This window comes from Astyanax mexicanus, chromosome 2 (assembly GCF_023375975.1).
Source record: "Astyanax mexicanus isolate ESR-SI-001 chromosome 2, AstMex3_surface, whole genome shotgun sequence".
NCBI lineage: Eukaryota > Metazoa > Chordata > Actinopteri > Characiformes > Acestrorhamphidae > Astyanax > Astyanax mexicanus.
The window spans coordinates 55,581,746-55,603,660 of record NC_064409.1 but is presented as its reverse complement, the minus strand read 5'-3'; the positions used below and the strand labels follow the sequence as shown (position 1 = coordinate 55,603,660).

The following is a 21,915-nucleotide window of genomic DNA, read 5'->3' as shown; positions in this document are numbered from 1 at the left end:
CCTATGAGATTTGCAAATCATTGTATTCTGTTTATAGGCAAACATCCTCAATATGCTTAAAAACATATTTTCAATATGATAAGAAAATGTATTATAATACAATAATATATCATGATATTGCCCAGCACTAATACAAATGTTTATCCTTAAATTAGGAGCATTTAAAAAAAAGTTTATTCTACATTTGTTGGAGTAATTGTCTCTACTGTTTTGGAAACTATTTGAATACGTTTTTGTAGAATTTAGGTTTCGATTGCATCCACTGACAAAAATATTAGTGAGGTCAGGATATTGGATGATCACCTCACCCAATTCTCTACTTTCCAGCTTGCCATAGAACTGGGCCCTGTTTTACTGGGCCCTGTTTTATGAGGAATTGACTACTAGAAAAGCTCTACAATTATTTGGAATAAAATCATTTTACACTTTCCTGTTATTCTCCTGTACAGTTATTACTTTAGAGATACAATGTTTTACAATACAGTCTTTAAAAAAAATAGTTTGGGTACCCATGGTCAAAATACAGCATCTGTTGACATAGAAGTAAATTAATCGCCTAAAATAAATAAATTTAAAATGAAATTATGAGCATAATTCTTATTTATTTTCTAAATGTAAGATCCATTGATGTGCCTTGGGTGACTAATATTCTATCACTGGCTTTTGCCAAGGGTGAAAATCTACTTTATCTATTTACAATTCACTGAGGTGCAGTACAGAGAAAAACCACAAAATGTGTCATTGCCCAAATATTTATAGATCAGACTAAAAAATGATACAAAACTGGGGTGATACCCTCAAGGGTAAGTTAAGGGGCATATTTGTAATACAGTACATTCATTGCAGTTTTTTTTCTCTACCTTGAAAGGACACAGGTAGACCTGAAGGATCATGTCGTACTGTTCAGGATATATTTGGACTGTCTGTACCTGGGAGAAAAAATGATGATATATGGTATGCTTCTCTGACTATGTAAAAAAAGACTTTTACCACCATAAGGCATTTTACACAGCAGGGAAAGTATCCCAAATCCAGTGATGGCAAATTGAGGAATTCAGCCATTTCTTTAAAAACACAAAATGGTCTCAAAGTCAGCGTGACAACTGAGAACTGGCAATCATAACTGGCTGACAGTCCCAGAAGCATCTTTGAACAAAAATGATTCATATATGTTCAAGCAAGTATCGAGATTCTTAAACAATCAAGCACAACTATCTCACCTGTTTGTTTAAATTCCCTGTCTAATTTACCGCAACATTTGCAAAGTATTGCCAATTTCTCCTGTTGAACACTTAGTGGTCATATTTGTATCAATACTCTTTGTTCTCCTTGTTAGTTCTCTCCCACTTAGTTCTCCTTGTATGGTTCATCTCCTGGTTTTGGTCGCCTGAATAACTTAGGGTGATTTAGGGTGATTCTACATGTACCTTGGCTGTCTTGGACAATCACAGGAAGTCAAGGCAAGCCATATTTGGCATTTAAACAATAAAAAGAAGAAAAAAACCTGTTGTGCTAAAATCTGACTTTCCTTACATACATGCGCATCATGCAGCAGTGCAGGCACAAACATTTACGCGTAAGATTCCTATATCTGCTGCGACTGTGCATTAACCCTTATTCATGAACTGAAATTAAAGAAATCTGGGATGAATCTGCTACATTCATGCAGCTCATCCTGAATTTGGTGCAATGTCTGGAAATGCAACTCACCTAATTGGTAACGCACCAATGTCCAATATCGACACCACTCTACAAACCAATTAATGTGAAGTACAGGGAGATGCAGCCTAGGTATGTGATGATGACAGGATGTAGCAGGGTTTATCAGTTTGCTTAAAACCATATATACAATGTAACAAACACATGAACCTTGTTTGTTGTAGACTATGGTCCAGACTTTCATGTCTAAAAAAGGTTCCTCAGATCCTCAGGTTTGTGACTCTGGTCTGTATTTGGTTAATATCCTTGTTTTGCTCTGCTGTTGTTTTTGCTGTGGTTAACATTGTGTAGTACTGTACAAATTCACTCACACTCTTTATATTACACTTACTCTCTGTGAGCATCAGGTTTCATTCCTTAACCTCTTAAAACTTCTGGGCATTTTTTCCACCAGCGGTATTACTCAGGAACATCTTAGCCAGTGTGCGTTTGCAGTTAATTACCATAAGGTACTTGTAATAATCATTAGGGTGTAATAAAATATCAAATTACACAAACTGCATGTGTCTCTAGATTATTGGGCTAGAAGCATTAGTAATTTGCATCTTACTGTTTACATTTTGAAATGTGGGTAAAAAAAAAGCCAGTCAGTATAGACATTTGTGTATGTATTTTTTTTTGTATGTCCTAAAAATTGTGTGTTGTAAATGTAATAAAGATATACAGCTCTGGAAAATAATAATATATAAATAATATAATAAATTATGAGTTCAAATGGAAAACCTCTGGAATATAATTAAGAGGAAGATGGATGATCACAAGCCATTAAACCAAGCAGAACTGCTTGAATTTTTGCACCAGGAGTGGCATAAAGTTATCCAAAAGCAGTGTGTAAAACTGGTGGAGGAGAATATTCCAAAATGCATGAAAACTGTAATTAAAAACCAGGGTTATTCTAACAAATATTGATTTCTAAGCTCTTAAAAATGTAAGAATATGAACTTGTTTTCTTTGCATTATTTGAGGTCTGAAAGCTCTGCATCTTTTTTGTTATTTCAGTCATTTCTCATTTTCTGCAAATAAATGCTCTAAATGACAATATTTTTATTTGGAATTTGGGAGAAATGTTGTCCGTAGTTTATAGAATAAAACAACAACTGTTCATTTTACTCAAACATATACCTATGAATAGCAAAATCAGAGAAAGTAATTCAGAAACTGAAGCAATCTCTTATTTTTTTTCAGAGCTATATGTTAAAAAAATACATAATCCAATTTTATCAGCTAATTATCTGTTATATGAATTTATAGTTATAGTCAGTATCGTTATCATTTTTAAGCCTTAAACTGCAGCAAAACAGAAACTAGAATCATAGCACAAAGCGAAGCAAGTGTTATTACATAATTCATAAGAATCGGTTACACTACATGGCTAAGTGTTCTGTATTCTCCCGTTGTACAGTGCGGTGGTGATGTGAGTGCCTCATAGCACTACTTTTCCCCCTTGATATCAGGACATAGCATGTTGTGAGAGGATTTACTGAAAAGCCTTGGAAAGCGGAATTCAATAAAGCAAATCTTCTGTTTCGATGCACTGGCGGGAGTTCTGATGAATTGTGAGATCCATTTACATATTAAGTGGCAGATTAAGGAGCCCCCTGAGTTACTATGGCAGATTTCTAAGAACATCATGAAATGAAAAAAAAAAAAGAAATTAAAGGAGCATCTAAACTGTCCCTACTCTGCTGTGGTTCAGTCTATTAAATATAGGAGCAAGGAAAAGGGAATATGGGAGAAAAACACTTCAGCAGGAGGTGTAACCTGCTGAGATGCAGCATAGAAACAGAACAGCTTCACCTTCAGTTCACCTTTACCAGTGGAACGTGTTAAAAAAGCACCAGGGGGATCGAGAGGGAACGACATCACACATTATATTTGGAGTGTGCCACATGCGACATTAATGACGGCACATACAGTAAAGATATAGCCCTGTAAAATTTCATATACATTTACTAAATGGCCTTGAGGGATCTGTGAGTGTCATCCTCTGATTAGTCATGAGGCTGATGCTAAATGTGTCCTCAGATGTAAGATGTGACCTCTGCGACATAAATAGGACCTCATGGACCCTAGTAAGGGCAACTCACATCAATGAAAAATATGACAGTAGAATTTCATAATCCAAAAGATAATTCTATAAACGTTATCTTAAAATATAAGCAATATTTATTGTAATCAAATGTTCATACCATACAGATAATTTTTTATCTGATTTATCTTTAATAATGAACATATTAACAATACACAAAAAGGCCTCTTATTATAAACTACTGGGACAAATTCACTTCTAAATTCTAACATATATACATATATTAACATACATAATATAATTACACTAATTAAGCCCGGTAAAAATGGCTTAAGGGGGCATAGAATGTCAAACCATATGCAATACCATATGTCAAAATGTCTATTATTATAAGTTTTTGAGTGTACTGTTATTGTGTGTATTGTGTATACTGTAAAGTTATCTGTATATTCTATTTTATTTTTTCGTATTATTCTACTTGTAAATATTGTTCTGTGAACCCAAGGTTTTTACTCACATGTACACCTGTAATCTGTGACGTGACAATAAAAATCTTGAATCTTGAGTTGAAAATTATTACTCAGTGAACAGAAATGACAAACCTTGAATCTCATATGCTTGCGTACACCTTCAAAAGCAAATCTAGCTAAACCAAACAGAGGTGTAAAAAGGCCCAACACTGTGGCCCAAACCTATATTAGACAAAACTATTGAAAACACAATGGAGACTTCAGGAACATATGGTGCTGTTGATACTGGATAGCAGCTCATCAACTTCAGACTCGTTAAGGTTAGTTATGGAAAAACAGGCTGCTACATGAACCAGGCCTCATGACTAGGGTTGGACAGTATTTACTTTTTTTAATACCAATATACTGTGTCAAAACATTACAGCAGTATACAGTGTTACTGGAGCAAGGATTTATTTTTACAGACGTGAATAATAGAGTGACTGGACATATACACAGAGTATTAGATAGCTGAATACAGCAGTTTTCTGACTAACTAACTCAAGTACTGATGATAAAAACTCTGAGAGAGTGAAGCCTTAGTTAGTTAGCTAGATACATAGATAACATTAGATAAAAGGCTAGTCGCTAACAGGCTAAGGCTTCAGACCTGCACAGATCTATACAGTTTAAGTAGCTTTGCCTTTGATATGAACAGAGAATTATTGCCATTATCAGACCATTGTGAAACTTGCAACTAGGTTGTCCTGTGTTTTTTTCCCCCTCACTTTCCTCTTCAGAGAGTGACTCAAATTCAGTGAGAGCCCCATCCTGTTGCCTTCTTAAGCACATGAACGTATGAGCTATTTTGGCTTGTATTAGTCACAGTCCAGAAATTAGGCATGTCATGACAGGAAAAAAGTATTAATACCACAGTTAACAGTATTACTATCATAATGCCCAACCCTACTTGTGACCATGGCTTTTCCTGTACCAAACTCCAGGTAGGCTAACAGAGAATCTCACCAGCTCAAAAGCAAACACTAGTCATTTACTATTTCTTTTGTCTGTTGTCTGCTACCTCAAAAACAAACTGACCTAACAGCTGAACCAAACTGGAGCTAAACACACACGTGCTGAAAGCCAAACAAACAGAAAAGGAGGAGGGGGTAGGAGTGCAAGTCCAAAAGCTAACCTGGCTACAATCTCTTCAGCTTGCTAAAGGCACATCTTGCTGAGAAGACACAACAAGATAACAGCAACACTGGAATAATTGCAGTTTTTGTTACAGTCTTTAAACTATGCAAGATTATGCAGCCTCTGTGAGTCTGTAGCAGTGTCCTAAATCCACAAGTCCTCCAAAAAGAAAAGCAGCAGTTCATTCTGAGACACAATAACAGGGTTGTATTAGGCTTATAACAACATGTTTAAGCATTCATGGCCTTAAATAAAGTCACATATTTACTATTTGTACATCCCAGAATGTAAAGATTATAAAATGTAATAACAATACACTCATTAACATGCATTAATATTTTAATTAGTGCTATGTCTCAACCAGGTAGATGGCCTAATATAGACAACCGGCTAAACATAATGGATTTAGAATTATGATTAATTGCATGAGTAGATATGATAGGTCCCGTAAATATGTTAGTGGGCCTGGTTGTGTGATTGCCGTGCCTACACTTTGCCTTATTTACGCCACTGTTGAGGCCTGATACAGCTGTCCAAACAACAGCATAAGCAGATGACTAACGTCATTATGGCACAAACATCTGACAAGAGACAGTCAATAATGAAATGTGGTTGTCCACGCAGCCCCTTGACCTCTTCTTATGTGCCTCGGCCAGCCGTCAGGTACAATTAGCATGAGCAATAAAGGATACTGCTCAATCAGCAAGACCTTGCGTATAGTGGTCCGTTCCGTGCCACTGGTCTCGGTTCTGTTCAAACGTTTTAGCACAGAGGAGGCTGACCATTACTCTCTCGAGCATGCACTGCTATCAGCACTATCTCTACTGCCATAATCACAAGCATTATCGTAACTCTGGCACTGGACAGCGCTGTACACCCTACAGGCTAAATGTGGCTGAGAGCAGGACATTGGGAACCAGTGCAGTCATGTGTATTCTGCCCCTTACTGCCTGCAAGCCCCGCACAGAAGGCCAGCCTGTTAGCATTCTCCTCAACTCCAGCCAGTTGACTGCAGGTTAATTGCTCAGGCTTTTTTTTATTTAACAGAACACCCACCAGTAAACAGTAGTTTTGGGTTGACTGACACAAAGGCAAGCGCAGAAGATGAAATCTGCAGCCAGCCACTGTTGGGGAGGATTACAGTGAAGTGTATGCTAGCAGGCTTAGGATCAGCTAGCGCTTCATGCCTCTTTACTATAACTGAAGGGTGCTAGGCGTGAAACGTGATAAGCTGCTTTTGTCGGTTACACACACAGTCGAACACGACTAACCCACACACATACAAACACACACACTCGCACAAACTTACAGCACACATTGGTAAAAAGAGTGTGTAAATACTAAGAAGCACGTGTGAACGCCTCAGGGCCAACAACTGGCACTAAAGTTCATTACGCCAGGTTAAAGCGAATCTGTGGGCTAGTTTTTAGGACTGGAGGGAAGAAGAACATCTGCTGCATTATTATGACTCAGAGAACAGCTTTACTGATTCCGATTTCTTCCTTTTTCCACGCTCCACAAGCAGTGCTGAAGCTTTCAAAAAAGCCATTTGCACTAAATGTACTGATCCAGAACAAACAGGACCGGCCAGAAATGGACAACACTGAAATAGCGCAGATTTACTTTCATTCTAAATGTATAAGAAGCATCAATGTGAATGGTAGGATATAACAGTATCAGTACTACTCTCACCTTATTCATATAATCTTCTGTTTACCTTGCTTCTGTCCTAATCCCTCTACTTTTCTACATCCCACCTCTGAAGTCCTTTGCTTCCCTCTCCAATGACCTCGACTTGCTCCTTAAGAAAGGTCCTTTTGTGTGTCGATCCTTTACTAGTTTTCCAGGTAAAGAATTGTGGAGTTCTCTAGTAAAAACTGGACAGCTATAAAAGCCAAAGGGAGGCTCATCTAGGAACAATTAGAATCTAGAAACTCTCAAAGAGAGAAGAAATGAAATGCTCTCTGGTGGAGAATTTAAATAGCATAAATTCACCTCTGCTGAAACTGAGCGCATTAAGAATTTAGGAGCTTTTAATTAAAGTCTTCTAATATGCGATTATGGATTAGAGTTTTAGCTGTTTACTCACAAAAGTAGTGACTGACTGTAAAAAACAAACTCAACCCAGAAAGCTTGAAGAATTGGGCCAAGCTGTGCCGATTTATGGAAGCATTGGCTGAGATTCTGCATCAACTATGAGGATGAATGGTGTATATGCTGAAAAACAGGTAACACTGGTGTGATTCATATACATTGGCATAAAAAAGTACTGATTTCTTTAGTTTTTGCATTTTTGTTATACCTACATTTTTTCAGATTATCAAACAAACTTTAATTTCAGACATACATAACCTAACTAAATGTAAAAAGCACTTTTTAAATGATGATTTAATTTATCGAGGGAACAAAAACACTATCCATACCAACCTGACCCTGTGTGAAAAACTGTTTACCCCCCTATAAATTAATTGTGATTAATTACACTTTTTGGAAAGCTGAGTTTAAGTTCACCAATCACAAGACACAGACCTCAGAGCCTCAGCCGCAAGCTTCTCGGAGCGCGAATGAGCCGCGGGGGTCTCGGAGCGCGGAGCCTCAGCCGCGAGCTTCTCGGAGCGCGGATGAGACCGCGGGGGTCTCGGAGCGCGGAGCCTCAGCCGCGAGATTCTCGGAGCGCGGATGAGCCACGGGAGTCACAGAGCGTGGCGTCCCATCCGCTGGCTTCACGGAGCGTGGCGTCTCGGTCGCGGGATTCTCAGAGCGCAGCGTCTCGGCCGCGGGATTCTCGGAGCGCGGCGTCTCAGCCGCGGGATTCTCGGAGCGCGGATGAGCCACGGGAGTCACAGAGCATGGCGTCCCATCCGCTGGCTTCACGCAGCGTGGCGTCTCGGCCGCGGGATTCTCGGAGCGCGGCGTCTTGGCCGCGGGATTCTCGGAGCGCGGCGTCTCGGCCGCGGGATTCTCGGAGCGCGGATGAGCCACGGGAGTCACAGAGCGTGGCGTCCCATCCGCTGGCTTCACGGAGCGTGGTGTCTCGGTCGCGGGATTCTCGGAGCGCGGATGATTCCAACGCCGGGGTCCCGCATGGTGCATGGCGGATCACCAACCTGGAGCCGGTCCACTTGTTTGCTGCGTCCATTATTTAGGTCGATCCTTCTGTCAGTTGCGGGTGCAGGGAGGACGCGGAGGCGGACGCAAATGCAAACAAAATGGGATTTATTAACGAAAACAGGACTGAGGAAACAGGGGAAAACATGGAGCACTGACAGACGACACGGACCTTAAATAGAGGTGCACACACACAGGGAACAGGAAACACCTGGGACGAAGGGGCGGAGCTACGAATGAACACAGGTGAGTGGAAAAACACTGGGAATGAAACACAGACCTGAGAATAACACAGACATAAGAAGCAGACAGACTAAAGACCTGACACTACCAAACCCGTAGGATCAAGTTTTCACTTAAATAAAACCCATCTGACAAGATGAAGCAGCTAAAAGATCTCAAAAAGCAACACATTATATGCCACGATCTGAAGAAATTTAAAAACAGATAAGAAAACAGTCATTGACATCTATCAGTCTGTAAAAGGTTACAAATTAATTTCTAAAGCTATGGGACTTCAGCGGACCACAGTGAGAACTATTATTCACAAATGGAAAAAACATGCAACACTGTTAAATCGGCCAACCGAAATTATTCCAAATGGGCATGGACAACTCATCCAGGAGGTCACAAAAAAACCCAGAACAACATTTAAAGAACTGCAGGTCTCACTTGCCTCAGTAAAGGTCAGTGTTAATGTTTCTATATTAAGAAAGAGTGGTCGGAAATGGTATCCATGGGAGAGTTCCAAGGCAAGAAACAATGCTGACCAAAAATAACACAAGACCCATCTTACATTTGCCAAAAAACCTCTTGATGGTCCCCAGAACTTTGGATAAATATTCTTTGGACAGATGTGACAAAAGTGTTTTTGGAAGGTGTGTGTCCCATTTCATCACACATAATTTCAGAAAAATAACATAATTCTTAAAGTGAATCTAGGTGGTGGTAGTGTGATGGTCTGGGGCTGCTTTTGCTGCTTCAGTGTCTGGACAACTTGCTGTTACAGATGTAATAGATATTGTTTACCAGAAAATCCTGAACGAGAATGTCCAGCCATCTATGTATTTGTGACCTCAAGCTGAGGCGTACTTGGGTTCTGCAGCAGGACAATGATCCAAAGCACACAAACAAGTCAAACTCTGAATGACTTAAAAAAACTAAATTTAGGTTTTGGAGTGGCCTAGTCAAAGTCTGATTCAGATGCTGTGGATGATTTTAAAAAGAAAAACCCTCCAATGTGGCTTAATTAATACAACTCTATAAAGAAAAGTGGGCCAAAATTCCTGTGTGAAAGACTCGTTGCCAGTTATAGGTAAAGCTTTTTTGCAGTTGTTGCCGCCAAGGGTGACAAAATAAAGTTATTAGGTTTAGGGGGCATATACTTTTTTCACACAGGGCTAGATTGGTTTGGATATTTTTTCCTATATATTTACTCAGATTATCTTTGTCTGACTTTACAGTTTGTTTGATAATAATTGCTGGCACAATTGGTTCAAGCATATTGTTGTATCGTAGTCTGCAAACCAATGTGTAGGCACATATGGTTTCGGCAACCAGGCACATGCAACTCAGTCTGAGTATCATTTTATTCTTGGCAACTGTGGTGTGGTGGGCTGATAAAACTCAGGCTTTGATATCGATATTTAGAAAGGGTCTGAGATCAGCTGTTTAACAAATCTGCTTTAAAGGGTCCATGTTGCACATTTTCCTGGCTTTTAAAAATAAATGTTACATTTCACTGTACCTAGTGCACAAAGCCCATATATGGAAACTAGGCTGAAAACGTGTTCTGTTAGGGATGTCAAAACTATTTAGTCTAGAGCACTTCAACTAAAGCTTGTTTACTTGTTAGGGGAAAATGGTTGGAAAATCTAAATAAACGTGTTTAGTTTCATTAACCTACATGAACCTGTCATGTGTAAATCAACAGGAAAACATCAATAAAACAGAAAAATAATCAATAAAGCAGAAGAAAAATGTAAGATTTACGTTAGCCTACATAGCCTCTTTAACATCTATGGCTCTTCCTACAGCAGCAAGGTGGTGAATGTTCTGTAAAACAACAGCATATAACAATAAATAATTAACAGTTACACAAAGAAAACGAGCGGCAGCATCCACGTCCTTGTAGGCTTCAGGTGCTTTATCATCACTTCAGTTTAATGTTGAATTTGGCAAGTTTTTACAGCTATTCAGAGTTTGCATGTAAGCAGCCTCAGCATGATGGTAAATTACGTTTGCTTGCTTGGTTGATTTCAGTGACTCTCTGATGTTTCAGCACACATGGCCCCCCACAGGGCAAACTGGAGCTTGAGTTTTCCTGCTTTCAATGTCAAAAGCATTTCAACAACTGACATTAGGTGAACTCGCTGACCTAAAGCTAAAGAATCAGTTATGAAAAGTCTACAAAAATAACTGAACTACGGAATGAAACCTATTGGTATTAGCAATTAACTGTTTCAAGAAATGACTAAAGTACTAAAAAAAATATTTAACGTATTTAAATTTATATCAAATCACCTGAAATTAACAGTTTTTAAGCGCTATCAAACTCAAATAAGAAGAAAACAGTTGAGAACATGTTTGCTTTTGAAGAACAAAGATTGGTTCCAGGTTTCTTCTTGACAACCCCAGGCATCTTGTGGATTCCATCACAAATTCAACTGATTTAACATTAGTAATCATAATAATCATGAAAATAATAATAAAAAAAATTATATTCATGTTATTTTCATTTATTGTAATATGTGCTTGGCTATGCATCTACTAGGTCGGGTAAAATATGAATCGTGGTAGAAATATTGTATCATGGAATTTTTATTTACCATGATACCATAACATATTGTTATATTAATTGGCTCTATTTGCACAGTATACATAATAATTGTCCTCATAGTTTCTCAAAGCTAGAAGGTGAGCCTAAACTTTCCCAACAGATTACTTTTCATCAGTCATGGCAAGTTCAACATTTTGTTTCTAAATTATTTAATCTCAAGACTGTGTTTGTGAATGCAGTTGGCCCTTTGACTCTAAAGAAACACCTTGCTTTGAGGTGAAAATATCCTGGGAGGCCACAGTGATGCCACCTGAAGAATACTTGAATACTGCACTATTAAAAGAAGGCAATTTCCGTTCTCTCATGCCAGCCTTGCCACATAATTGATTATTCGCTGCTTCCAGGCTGTTCATGCTTTTTGTTTCCCGGTTCTATTTCAAGTGTGTGCATGTAATGAGAAAAAGAGAATGTAGGCATTGTAATGCTATAACAGGAGATGGCTGTTAAGTGATAACATTTACACATTAGACACGGAGAGAATGAATTTGTAAGGGGAGATAACATTACAGAAGTTTCCTAGCACTCCCGCTGTTACAGAGAATTTGTCACTTTTGGAGATAAAAGAGTTCATACACATACAGAGTGCATGATTAAAACATGGTAATTGGAGGAGAGAGGGAAATTAAAACACCCCATAAATAGGTTATGAGTTAGATTTAAAAATCTGTTGAGCACTGAGGAAAAGATGTACTTTGACTGTGTGGAAGATGACACTGACACCTCTTGGTGGTAAACACCTTTGTCATCCACTTCCAAGGAGATCCCCACATCTCTGTGGTGGCCGATGACGCTTAATTAACTGCCCTGTTTTCTTTCTGAGCCAGAGTGTAATCCTGCTTAGATTACAGACGCAATCTTCTCAAACACACAGAGGCCTTTGAGGCACACCACCCGCAATTATACGAGAGCCCTAATGGAAAATTAGCCTGAGTGCACGAAGGCTGAAGTTAAATGAATCTGCTGTAGATAGAGAGAGAGAATGGAAAGTGGACAAAAGCATTGAAGCACTGGGGTGAAAGTGAAGAGAGTAAAGGACAGACAGACACACAGCCACACTGAGAGTTGGGGGGAAAGAGTTTTATGGAAATGGCACAAGTTGGAAAGCAACACATGGAGTGAAATGGAGTGTTCTCGTAATTAAAAAAAAATTAGGAATGCACCAAAATAATTTTTTTGGTCAGAAACCGAACATAATTAAATACTGTACATGTTTTTTTTTGCAGGTTTTCATTCAGTTTAGCTTTTGGTTTTATCACTGCAATAAGTAGTTAGCTTAACTGTATCCTTTGAAAAGCAATTACAAACCACACTTTAACATGTTTATTCAACAATGAACATCTTAACATTCCAGCAGACATAACAACAAGTTTGGTATATACTATTTGAACAAGAAAAGTGCATATATTTTTTTGACAAATTCAGTTTTGGTTAGTGAATATTTGGTGCATCACTAATAATAATAATAACAGTCATATAAATTAAGTTAAAAAAAGGTGACACAGACACTTCTACACAAGTTCATGCCAACTGTTTTTTTTATTAGGTGAGTTTATGCAGTGATGGTTTAATGGTCATTTTATGGTGTTTTTTAACAGGTGAGAGGTCCATGAATGAAGAGCAGGTGAGTTAATGAAGAGAATGGAGAGAATGAAGAGAAAGAGGCAAAGCACAAATCACAAGTCACACAAACACCTAGTTAGCTAGCATGTGGAAGAATACATACAGGAAATAGTGCTGAATAGTGCTGGAACTGACTTGATATGTCACATAAATCACAAATAAAGCTACGAAAACTCACCAAAACTGTTCTATCTTTTAGTTTACTTAGTTATCTTGACACTTGTGTGATTTGTAGACCATGGCCAATGGTTTAAACTGTGTAATACTGTTAAAAAGCCTTCTGTAAAATGACGCCGGTCGCTAGCTAGCTCGGTTAGTCTATTTCAGTAGAACTGGAGTGATATGACCGTTAATGTGTCCCTCCGCGTCCTAAAGCCTGAACACCTGCTGGTTGCTACGGTAAGCTAGGCTACAGGGGGAAGAAAAACACATGTATATATAGCTATACAATCACAAACACACACACACACACTTAAAGACTCCCTCTTACACACACTCGGGTATCTACCTAGCTAGATTATTATACAGTTGGCCGGGGTGTTCTGTCCAGTTATGTTACTCATCGATAGGTGCTTCCCAAAGCTTCTGCGCATGCGCTGTCTTACACTTTTTAATTATAGCTCGTGTTTTTTAATAATAAATCTGTTTTTTTTTATGTGGAATAAACAACCTTGACTCACTGTCATTGCACAAATGTTAAAATGTAAAATAATAATAACTATTACAACGATTATTATTATTAAAACATTAAAAAAGCGGTCTGTAATTACCTCTCATTGCCATATAACTTTTCCATGATACAGTGATTAATGCTATCCTAAATACTAACTAGCTACATAAATATACACTAAGGCAGCACGGTTTCACAGGTTAGCAAAATTCGACAGAACACCCGGTCTACTGTAGTTACCTGTGTGCAGACACACACTCTCTTTCTCTGTGTCTATTGGCTCTATCAGTGAGCTGTATTCATTACAGCTCAGTCACAGTGTGTGTTGTGTTGTTAGCGGCTATGCGGTTTGCTCATCGCTATAAAAGCTATAAGAACTAGAGCCCATTTTGCTGATTGAGCCCCTGGGCTCGGTGACCCTGCCTTTTACTCCTTTACTTATTAAGTAACGAGGCTACGACCCCCCACAACACACACACACACACACACACACTCATATAACTATATTTCTCCCCACAAACGTCCATCATCACATCACCACTGTCTCTCTTTCTCTCCTACTCACCACATATGCTTTCGGGGAGGCAGGCTACGGTCTCTGTTGTAGGCTGTAACACCTAAGGCCAGCTGCATAACAGTGATGTATTTCTGGTAATTCACCATGGTACTGCTGTTCAAATCCGCCCGTGAGGAGAAGCGCACACGTCCTGATGATCATTGAGCACTCTGCTCTCTTCTCTCCTCTTTTTTCTCTCTCTCTCTATCCTCTCTCTTCTTTCCTTTCCTTTCCTTTCCTGCCCTGTTCTCCTCCTCCTGCTCTCTCCTATCTCTCTCTCTCTCTCTTTTCCACTCTATCTCTCTCTCTCTCTCTTCCCCTCTGCTCCCTCTATCTATCCCTCTATCTCTCTCTTCCTCCCTCTCTCTTTCAGTCAGTCTGTCTTCCTGCTCTCAGCAGCAGCAGCGCAGCGCCATTTCTCGCGCCCACGAGCTGACGGCGGAGGCAGAGAGCGCGCGGAGCCGGACAGCCATGCGCGCTGAGCTCGCGCTGCCACAGCTCTGCTCGCAGCCAGCCGCGCGAGGAAATCACTCAGGAAATGCACATCGTCTTCCTCCACCCCTCCCCTCCTCTATTTCTCTCTACCTCCTCCTCTCCTTTTTCTCTTCTTCCTTTCCTCCTTTTTTTCTTCTGCTTGATCTTCTTCCTTTAGCTTGAGGCTGTTTGCTTAGAAACAGACTGTATATATCTCCCTCTCTGTCACACACAGACTCTCTCTCTCTCTCTCTCTCTCTGTGTTTGTCTAGCAGGGAAACGCTGCAGCAGCGTGCAGGAGGCAGGCAGGCGACCGTGTGTGAGGTAGGAGCAGAGAGAGAGAGTGTGTGTGTGTGCGTGCGAGACAGGAGGGCAGAGCCTGGAGAGGGGTGGAGGTAGGGTAGGGTAGAGTAGAGTAGGGGGGGGGGGGGGTGCAAGCAGATAAAGGAGTATAAACGAACACACAAGCTAAGCAGTGTTAGCTAGCTAATGAATAAATGGAACGATCATCCCAAACCACGTTTTGCCACGAGAGGTTGGCCTACCAAGTACCACGCTGCAGCGCACGTGATGGGTGACACTCCAGCTGCAGCTGCATTATGCATGCGGGAAGGTTAAATATACATATGCTAACACGTTCAGCCAGATCCTTACAACTCAGTGAAAGTGCTTCGATTTCGCTGTCTCATTTCATAATGTGTAGCATTACATAATGCATGCTGCCACTGCTGCTTCTGTTCTCGTACTTCTGCTGCTGGATGGAGATCTACGGCCCTGCAGAGTTTAGCTCCAGCTCTAGTTCTACTAACACACCTGATCCAGTTCAGCATGTTCCTCAGCGGCATCTTGAAGGAAGGAGCAGGTGTGTGTTGGAGCTGGCCTATAAAAGGTGACGCTGTCAGGGTGCGACCTTCAGGCACTTTGTCATAATGTGAAGTTTAATTTAGTTTAATACGTGTAAGTTTAAATCTTTGCAGAAAAGTGAGTGAGATTAGACTAGTCTATATTCATATCGTGCAAGGCCCAGGGTAACCCAGGATAATCTGCTATGAATTAGATGGTTTACACAAAAATTAAATTTACACTTTTTCAGGGCTGTGTATAATAGAGGGCTTACAATTCAATATTTCACAATACATTGCAAAATAAGCAAGGCAATATATTGCAATTATTAAAAAGTTAAAACTGTGTTGTTAAAAACACATTATCATATTTATTCATTTAGATTCATATCTACACTGTCTGGCCCAAAAAATTATCTTGGGTTGCTGCAGATGGTCAGGTCTAGGTTCAGCAACAGTATGTACTCAAAGAATGAGGTCGGCTGACTATCTGAATATACTGAATGACCAGGTTATTCCATCAATGGATTTTTTTCTTCCAAGATGATATTACAAGATCAAATTGTGAGAGAGTGGTTCGGGGAGCATGAGGTCATAATTTTCAGACATGGATTGGCCACCACAGAGTCCAGACCTTAACCCCATTAAGAATCTTTGGTATGTGCTGGAGAAGGCTTTGTGCAGCGGTTGGACTCTACCATCATCAATGCAAGATCTTGGTGAAAAATGAATGCAGCACTAGTTTAAATAACTCTTGTGATATTGCAGAAGCTTACTGAAACAATGCCACATTGAATGCATGCCACAATCAAAGGTGAAGGCAGTCCAATAAAATACTAGGGTGTGTGACACTTTTTTTTGGGGTGGCGACTTTTTTTTTTTGGCCGGGCAGTGTATAAAGTCAGTGGCTTCTACAGTGGAACTACATTACGCTATAGGCTCGCAACAGTGTAAAGCTAAAGATGCAACATTACATTCATTTGTTTGCCTGTAGAGTGTAGTCACTTTGCAGTTTTACAAACCAAACTGTGACCCCTGTATCACGAGGGTTTCAAAAGACTACACATACTGTTACACATCTAATATATTATGATGTGTTATTTTGTAAATAAGGGTGGACACGGTTCAGATGATCAGAGTTCCAGCGAGGCCCGCTTGATGGATGGCACCTTCTATTTCTAAAGTTGTCCACAGTGATTCACAGTGTCACATCATAGTCGGCATTACCACCCATAGTGTAGTGGGTGATGAATAAGTGTTAATGGTGGCATCTGGCTAGAATTGTCCACGCAAGCACACCAGTGACAAGCGGCCATAGCAAGTAATGAGAGTGTTTTCTGTGCGACTTCATGCTCCAAATTGTTACTCCCCTATATTTACCGGAACACAATACTAGATAAAATAAAGGCTACTAAATATAATATTGACTCTGTTTGATCACAAGCAGTTTGCTGCTTTGCTTTCCACTCAGTTCGATGCTGACCAGTTATGGTTGTGTTGTGCCTGTTGCTGACACTGAGGGGCACCTGCTGGTAATAATAAAAAAAAAATTAAAACACGACACGAGTCCATGTCACGTGTTGACCTTTGACTATGGCAAGCGGTAGGGCAGCAGAGGTGCAGTTTTCACATGGAAGCGCAAAACTTTCAACACTGCTCCGCAGCAGTGGCAAACTGCCCTAGCGCTGGGAAACCACTGAACCCAATGGGGTTCAGAACACAGCAGTGCGGCTACTGTGTGCAATCCGAAAGCACCTTAAACGTGGTAACGCTCCGATTCTTTTATAGATTAGGTGGCTGGAGGGAGCCAAGCACTGCTGGCAGCAAAAAGATTATTCCAAAAGAAATCCTCCTTTTATTAATGATACCTGTTGGTAAAGGGTGCTTCTAGGCACAGCCTGGATCTCCTTTATAATGTCTCACACTCCAACAACTGCTATACATGGCAACCCCCTTTTTTATAACATTAGCAGACTGCAGCTGGGAAATCATCTCTGCTGTCTTTTTCTACATATAAAGTCCTTCCTCTATACCAGTACTCTGTATATACAGTAGCGTGAAAGATGAGTAACCTGAGTAACCATAAAAAGTTAAATGATGATTTAAATTATTAAGGAAAAACTATCCAAACAAAAAAAAAAGAAAAAAAATTAACTGGAATTAACCACATTGTGTTTTGTTTTTAATTTCACTAACCACAAACAGGCCTGATTACTGCCAGACCTGTACAATCAAGAAATCACTTAAATTAAACCTAAACATGAAGCAGTATAAAATATCTCAAAAAGCAACACATTATGCCCTGAACTGAAGAAATTCAAGAACAGATGAGAAAATGTTACAAAGCTTTGTTATAAGGCTTTGGGACTCCAGCAAACCAAAGTGAGAGCTATTATTCGCAAATTGAGGTAACATGGAACACTGGTGAACTTTCCAAGGAGTGACTGTCCTACTGATATTATTCCAAAAGGGCATGGACAGTTCATACAAAAACCCAAAACAACATCTAAAGAACTGCGGTTTCACTTGCCTAAGGTCAGTGGTTATGATTCAATGATAAGGAAGAGACTGGGCAAAAATGGTATCCATGGGAAGGTTCCAAGATAAAAAAAACACAGCTGACCAAAAAGAACACAAGTATCCGTCAAAAACATATTTGTGATTCTCTTGACATTGGGGAACTATTGTGTGAACTGAGGAGACAAAAGTGGAACTTTTAGAAAGTTGTGTGGCCCGTTACTTTTGTCATAAAACAAACACATTCCAGAAAAAGAACATTGTCTTGGTGGTAGTTTGATGGTCTGGGGCTGCTTTGCTGCTTCAGGGCCTGGACAATTTGCTGTAATTGGTGGAACCATAAATTCTGCTGTCTACTAGACTGTCCTGAAGGAGAATGTCTGTCCATCAGCTTGTGACCTTAAGCTCAGGCTTACACGGGTTCTGCAACAGGACAATGATCTGTAGCACACCAGCAGGTCCACCTCTGAATGCCTTAAAAAAGAAGGTATTGGTGTGGCCTAGTCAAAGTCTGTTTGAGATGCTGTGGATGATCTTAAACAGGTGGTTCATGCTTAAAAACTCTCCAATGTGGCTAAATTAAAACAATTCTGTAGAGATTGGCTTGGAAATTCTTCCACAGAGATGTGAAAAACTCGATTGCAGTTCTTACCACCAAGGGTGGCACAACTAAGTTATTATTATTTAGGGGGCAAACACATGTTTTTACATAGGGCTAGATTGATTTGGAAATGTTTTTTTCTATAATAAATGATATTATCATTCAAAAACTGCTTTATATTTTTACTCAGTGTATCTTTGTCTGATATTAAATTTGTTTATTCAATAATAGTTTTTCACGCATCTGTGTGTATGTATATATATATATATATATATATATCCTTCCATCCATCTTCTTATTAGAGTCTTTCTGGTCAGGGTGACAGTGTGTTCAGAGAATAATTGGAATCAGTGGGCACAAGCAGAAATACACAGGCACACACACACACACACAGGTAGCTACTTCCTCAGTCCGTAATGTAATTAAAAAATGAGACGCGTCAGTAAACAGGAACAGTGGAGGTCAAGCTGAGGTCTGGCAGACCAAGAAAACTTCCCAGTAGCTCATAGGATAGCAAGAAAATTAAAATCTAAACCACAGTTAAACTGCAAAAGACCTTCAAAAAGTTTTCATCAAACTTTGGAGTGGTTGCACACTGTTCTGCTGTGAGGCAGCACTGGCAAAACATATTATTGTTATTATTGTCATTTTTTTATCAATGTTTCTTTTAATGTTTTTTTTTTTGATGTCTTATTTTCCATTTTGACATTTGGGTGCTTTGGCAACATTGTTTTTAAACCAACACCCCATCCTGTCAAAATCCACAATGGGCTACTGCAAGAGGCGCAAGATAAAGCTTTTGCCATGGCCCTTCTGACCTTAACATGATCAACATCAAAATCTGCAGACATGGGAGTGGCAGTGTCTGGCTACAATTGTCCATTTATACAGACAAGCGACTCTGGCAGAAATCACATTCACACATGGTCACTGCAGTGTTAATTTGTTTCATGGGGCATGGCAAGAGTCATAGAAGATTATACTAATTCCTATACATTGACATTTGGCATGTCAGTATATAGACTGCATTACCCAGGGGGCACTGCATGATGCAAACCTGTTCCAATTTTCTAAAAAAAGACAACAAACAAATAAATACTACTAATGCTACTCCAAGTCCAGTATTATTACTGCTCCAGACAGACATGATGTACAGTGTCATAGAAATATTATGTTAATAAATAATTAGAAATCATCTTTAGATGATAAAAAATTATATTTGGCAATTGGCACAGTTTTCAAACACACATTGATATTATCTAAAAAAAAAAAAAAGCAGGTTGTTTTCTGTTCTTTTCTAAAAAAACTGTAAGCCACAGATTTACAGCCCGGGTCCTTGAGTAGCCTCTGCTCTATATTGTATGTGTTTAACTCAGGAAGTGGTTCTTGAAGTATCTGATTAATGGGATCAGATATGTTGGCAGGGGGAAAAGCAGATATGTGAGCAGTGAGGATGTCCACAGGGGAATAATTCATACAAATAAATGACATAACACGAAACCTACCAATCATATATATTTTAATGAAATTTCACTAAAAGTTGAACATACAGATCACTACTACAGGGCCATGCTACACATTTAGAGTAAGTGAGGCCATTTATGCTTCTCGAAAATATAACATAGACTATAAGACTATTATATGTACACTACAACGGCCATATTATTGGGATACCTGCTCATTTATTCTTATAAAAAACAAGGGTGTTAAAAAGGGGTTACTCTGTTTTTTTTTAAATAACTGTCTTTATTGTCCAGATTTTGAAGAATGTCAGGATTTGATTGTGTTAGTGAGGTCAGGATGTTGGATACTCACCACTTTATCTCATCCCAAACTCCCAACTCATTTTTTACACCCTTTAGCCCACACCTGGCATTAAGTATGGTGTCAATAGGTTTATGTTTATCTGCTCCAAACAGTCCTATTGCCAATACTTCTCTACAAGGACTAGACAAGATGTGTGTGCATTATTACATCTGAGCAGCAACTGGTGCAATTCAAAGAAGCTTAATGTGTGCCTACAAATATTTTAACATGAACTAGTCTTTAATATTCCAGCTATTGCTCATCCCCCTACTTCCTGTTGCTTTCTCGTACTTATCCATTCTCATCAGCTGTGATTATTTTCAGTCCATGTGTAAAACTGTGTAACCACAGTGATTACTCTAAACATTTTTCAGATGATGACTCTGCTTGGTTGTAGTGATTAGGCAAATTTGAAGAAATCAATTAGCAATGCAGATTCATGTTACCTCAGGAGAGCAGTCATGACACTGCAATATGCTCTCATACATTATCATCCCACTGAAACACCCCACTCTCAGCTTCAGCCGAAGAGATATCAGCCTCCCTTAATCACATTCATTTCAATCCACTCAAAGCAAATTATTTTTGGCCAGTAATTAATATTTCAGGGGCTCTAAATGAGGGTAACTGAAAAGAGCTGGGTGGTAGGCTCACTGATACCTTCTGAGTTCACTTTCTCTGCGTTTCTGTTTCATCTCTAACCTCATATTAGTTTAGTCTTAGTTTAGACTGCTGTATGTTATAAAATCACAGTTATCCTAGATCTGCTGCTTAAAAAAATTAATGTGGATTTAGCTACCTAAAAATAAACACTTTATATTAAGAGATACTATTAAGGATTGTACAGTGATTGTTAAGTAAACATGGTTAAACATGATGAAAGCATTTAAATAAAAATGTACTTATATGTAACAACATGCTTTAAATATGGTGCCAATGAACACAACACTTAAAATTGCAGTTTTGTACAGAGTTATACAAAAGACAATCAAATCTGCAAGGTAGGAGTTCCAGCAGTTGCTGCTACAACTGATGCACAATACCGTAATTTTTGATCCAAGTTTCAAATGGTGCAGCATCTATTTTCCACAGTTAGTATTAATCTAGTAGTATTAATCTATTTGCCATGAAAACAACGATTGAGACATCACTTGTTTCTAAAACTTATTCACATTTGGATTAGAGCCTCTTATTTCTAAAATTGCTACTAATGGAGCTGCCAAACAGTTTCTACTGAGTCTTTCAGAAATTAATCCAATAAATCTTTTACAACTGCCGGATAAATGTATGTCTTGTGTTTAATAAACATCTGTTAATATTCTCAAGAGCATCTCCCTACTACTCATCAGGAATCTATACCAAGTTCATTCACCCATATCTGTATAAAAGAGCCAGACTGGGTGACAGTAAATCATCAGTAAACAGAAACTGTCCCTTTTGTATATGAACATATAGAAAGAAACCTCTCCGAAGAAGAATGAATAAATG

At 39.2% G+C, this 21,915-nt stretch overlaps 1 protein-coding gene across 9 annotated transcripts in view; it reads right to left on the bottom strand.

Annotated features, from left to right (window-relative positions):
- Positions 1 to 21,915, bottom strand: part of tjp1b (tight junction protein 1b) — a 127,925-nt gene that overhangs the window by 82,493 nt on the left and 23,517 nt on the right. For 2 of the 9 annotated variants that reach the window (XM_022672230.2, XM_049474611.1), the window contains exon 1: positions 14,197 to 14,988. The exons of the other annotated variants lie outside the window; for them this stretch is intronic. In XM_022672230.2, coding sequence (XP_022527951.1) covers positions 14,197 to 14,294 — 98 coding nt within the window. In that variant the 5' untranslated portion in view covers positions 14,295 to 14,988. Of the gene's footprint in view, positions 1 to 14,196; positions 14,989 to 21,915 lie in introns of those variants that run through there. 9 annotated transcript variants of the gene reach the window in all.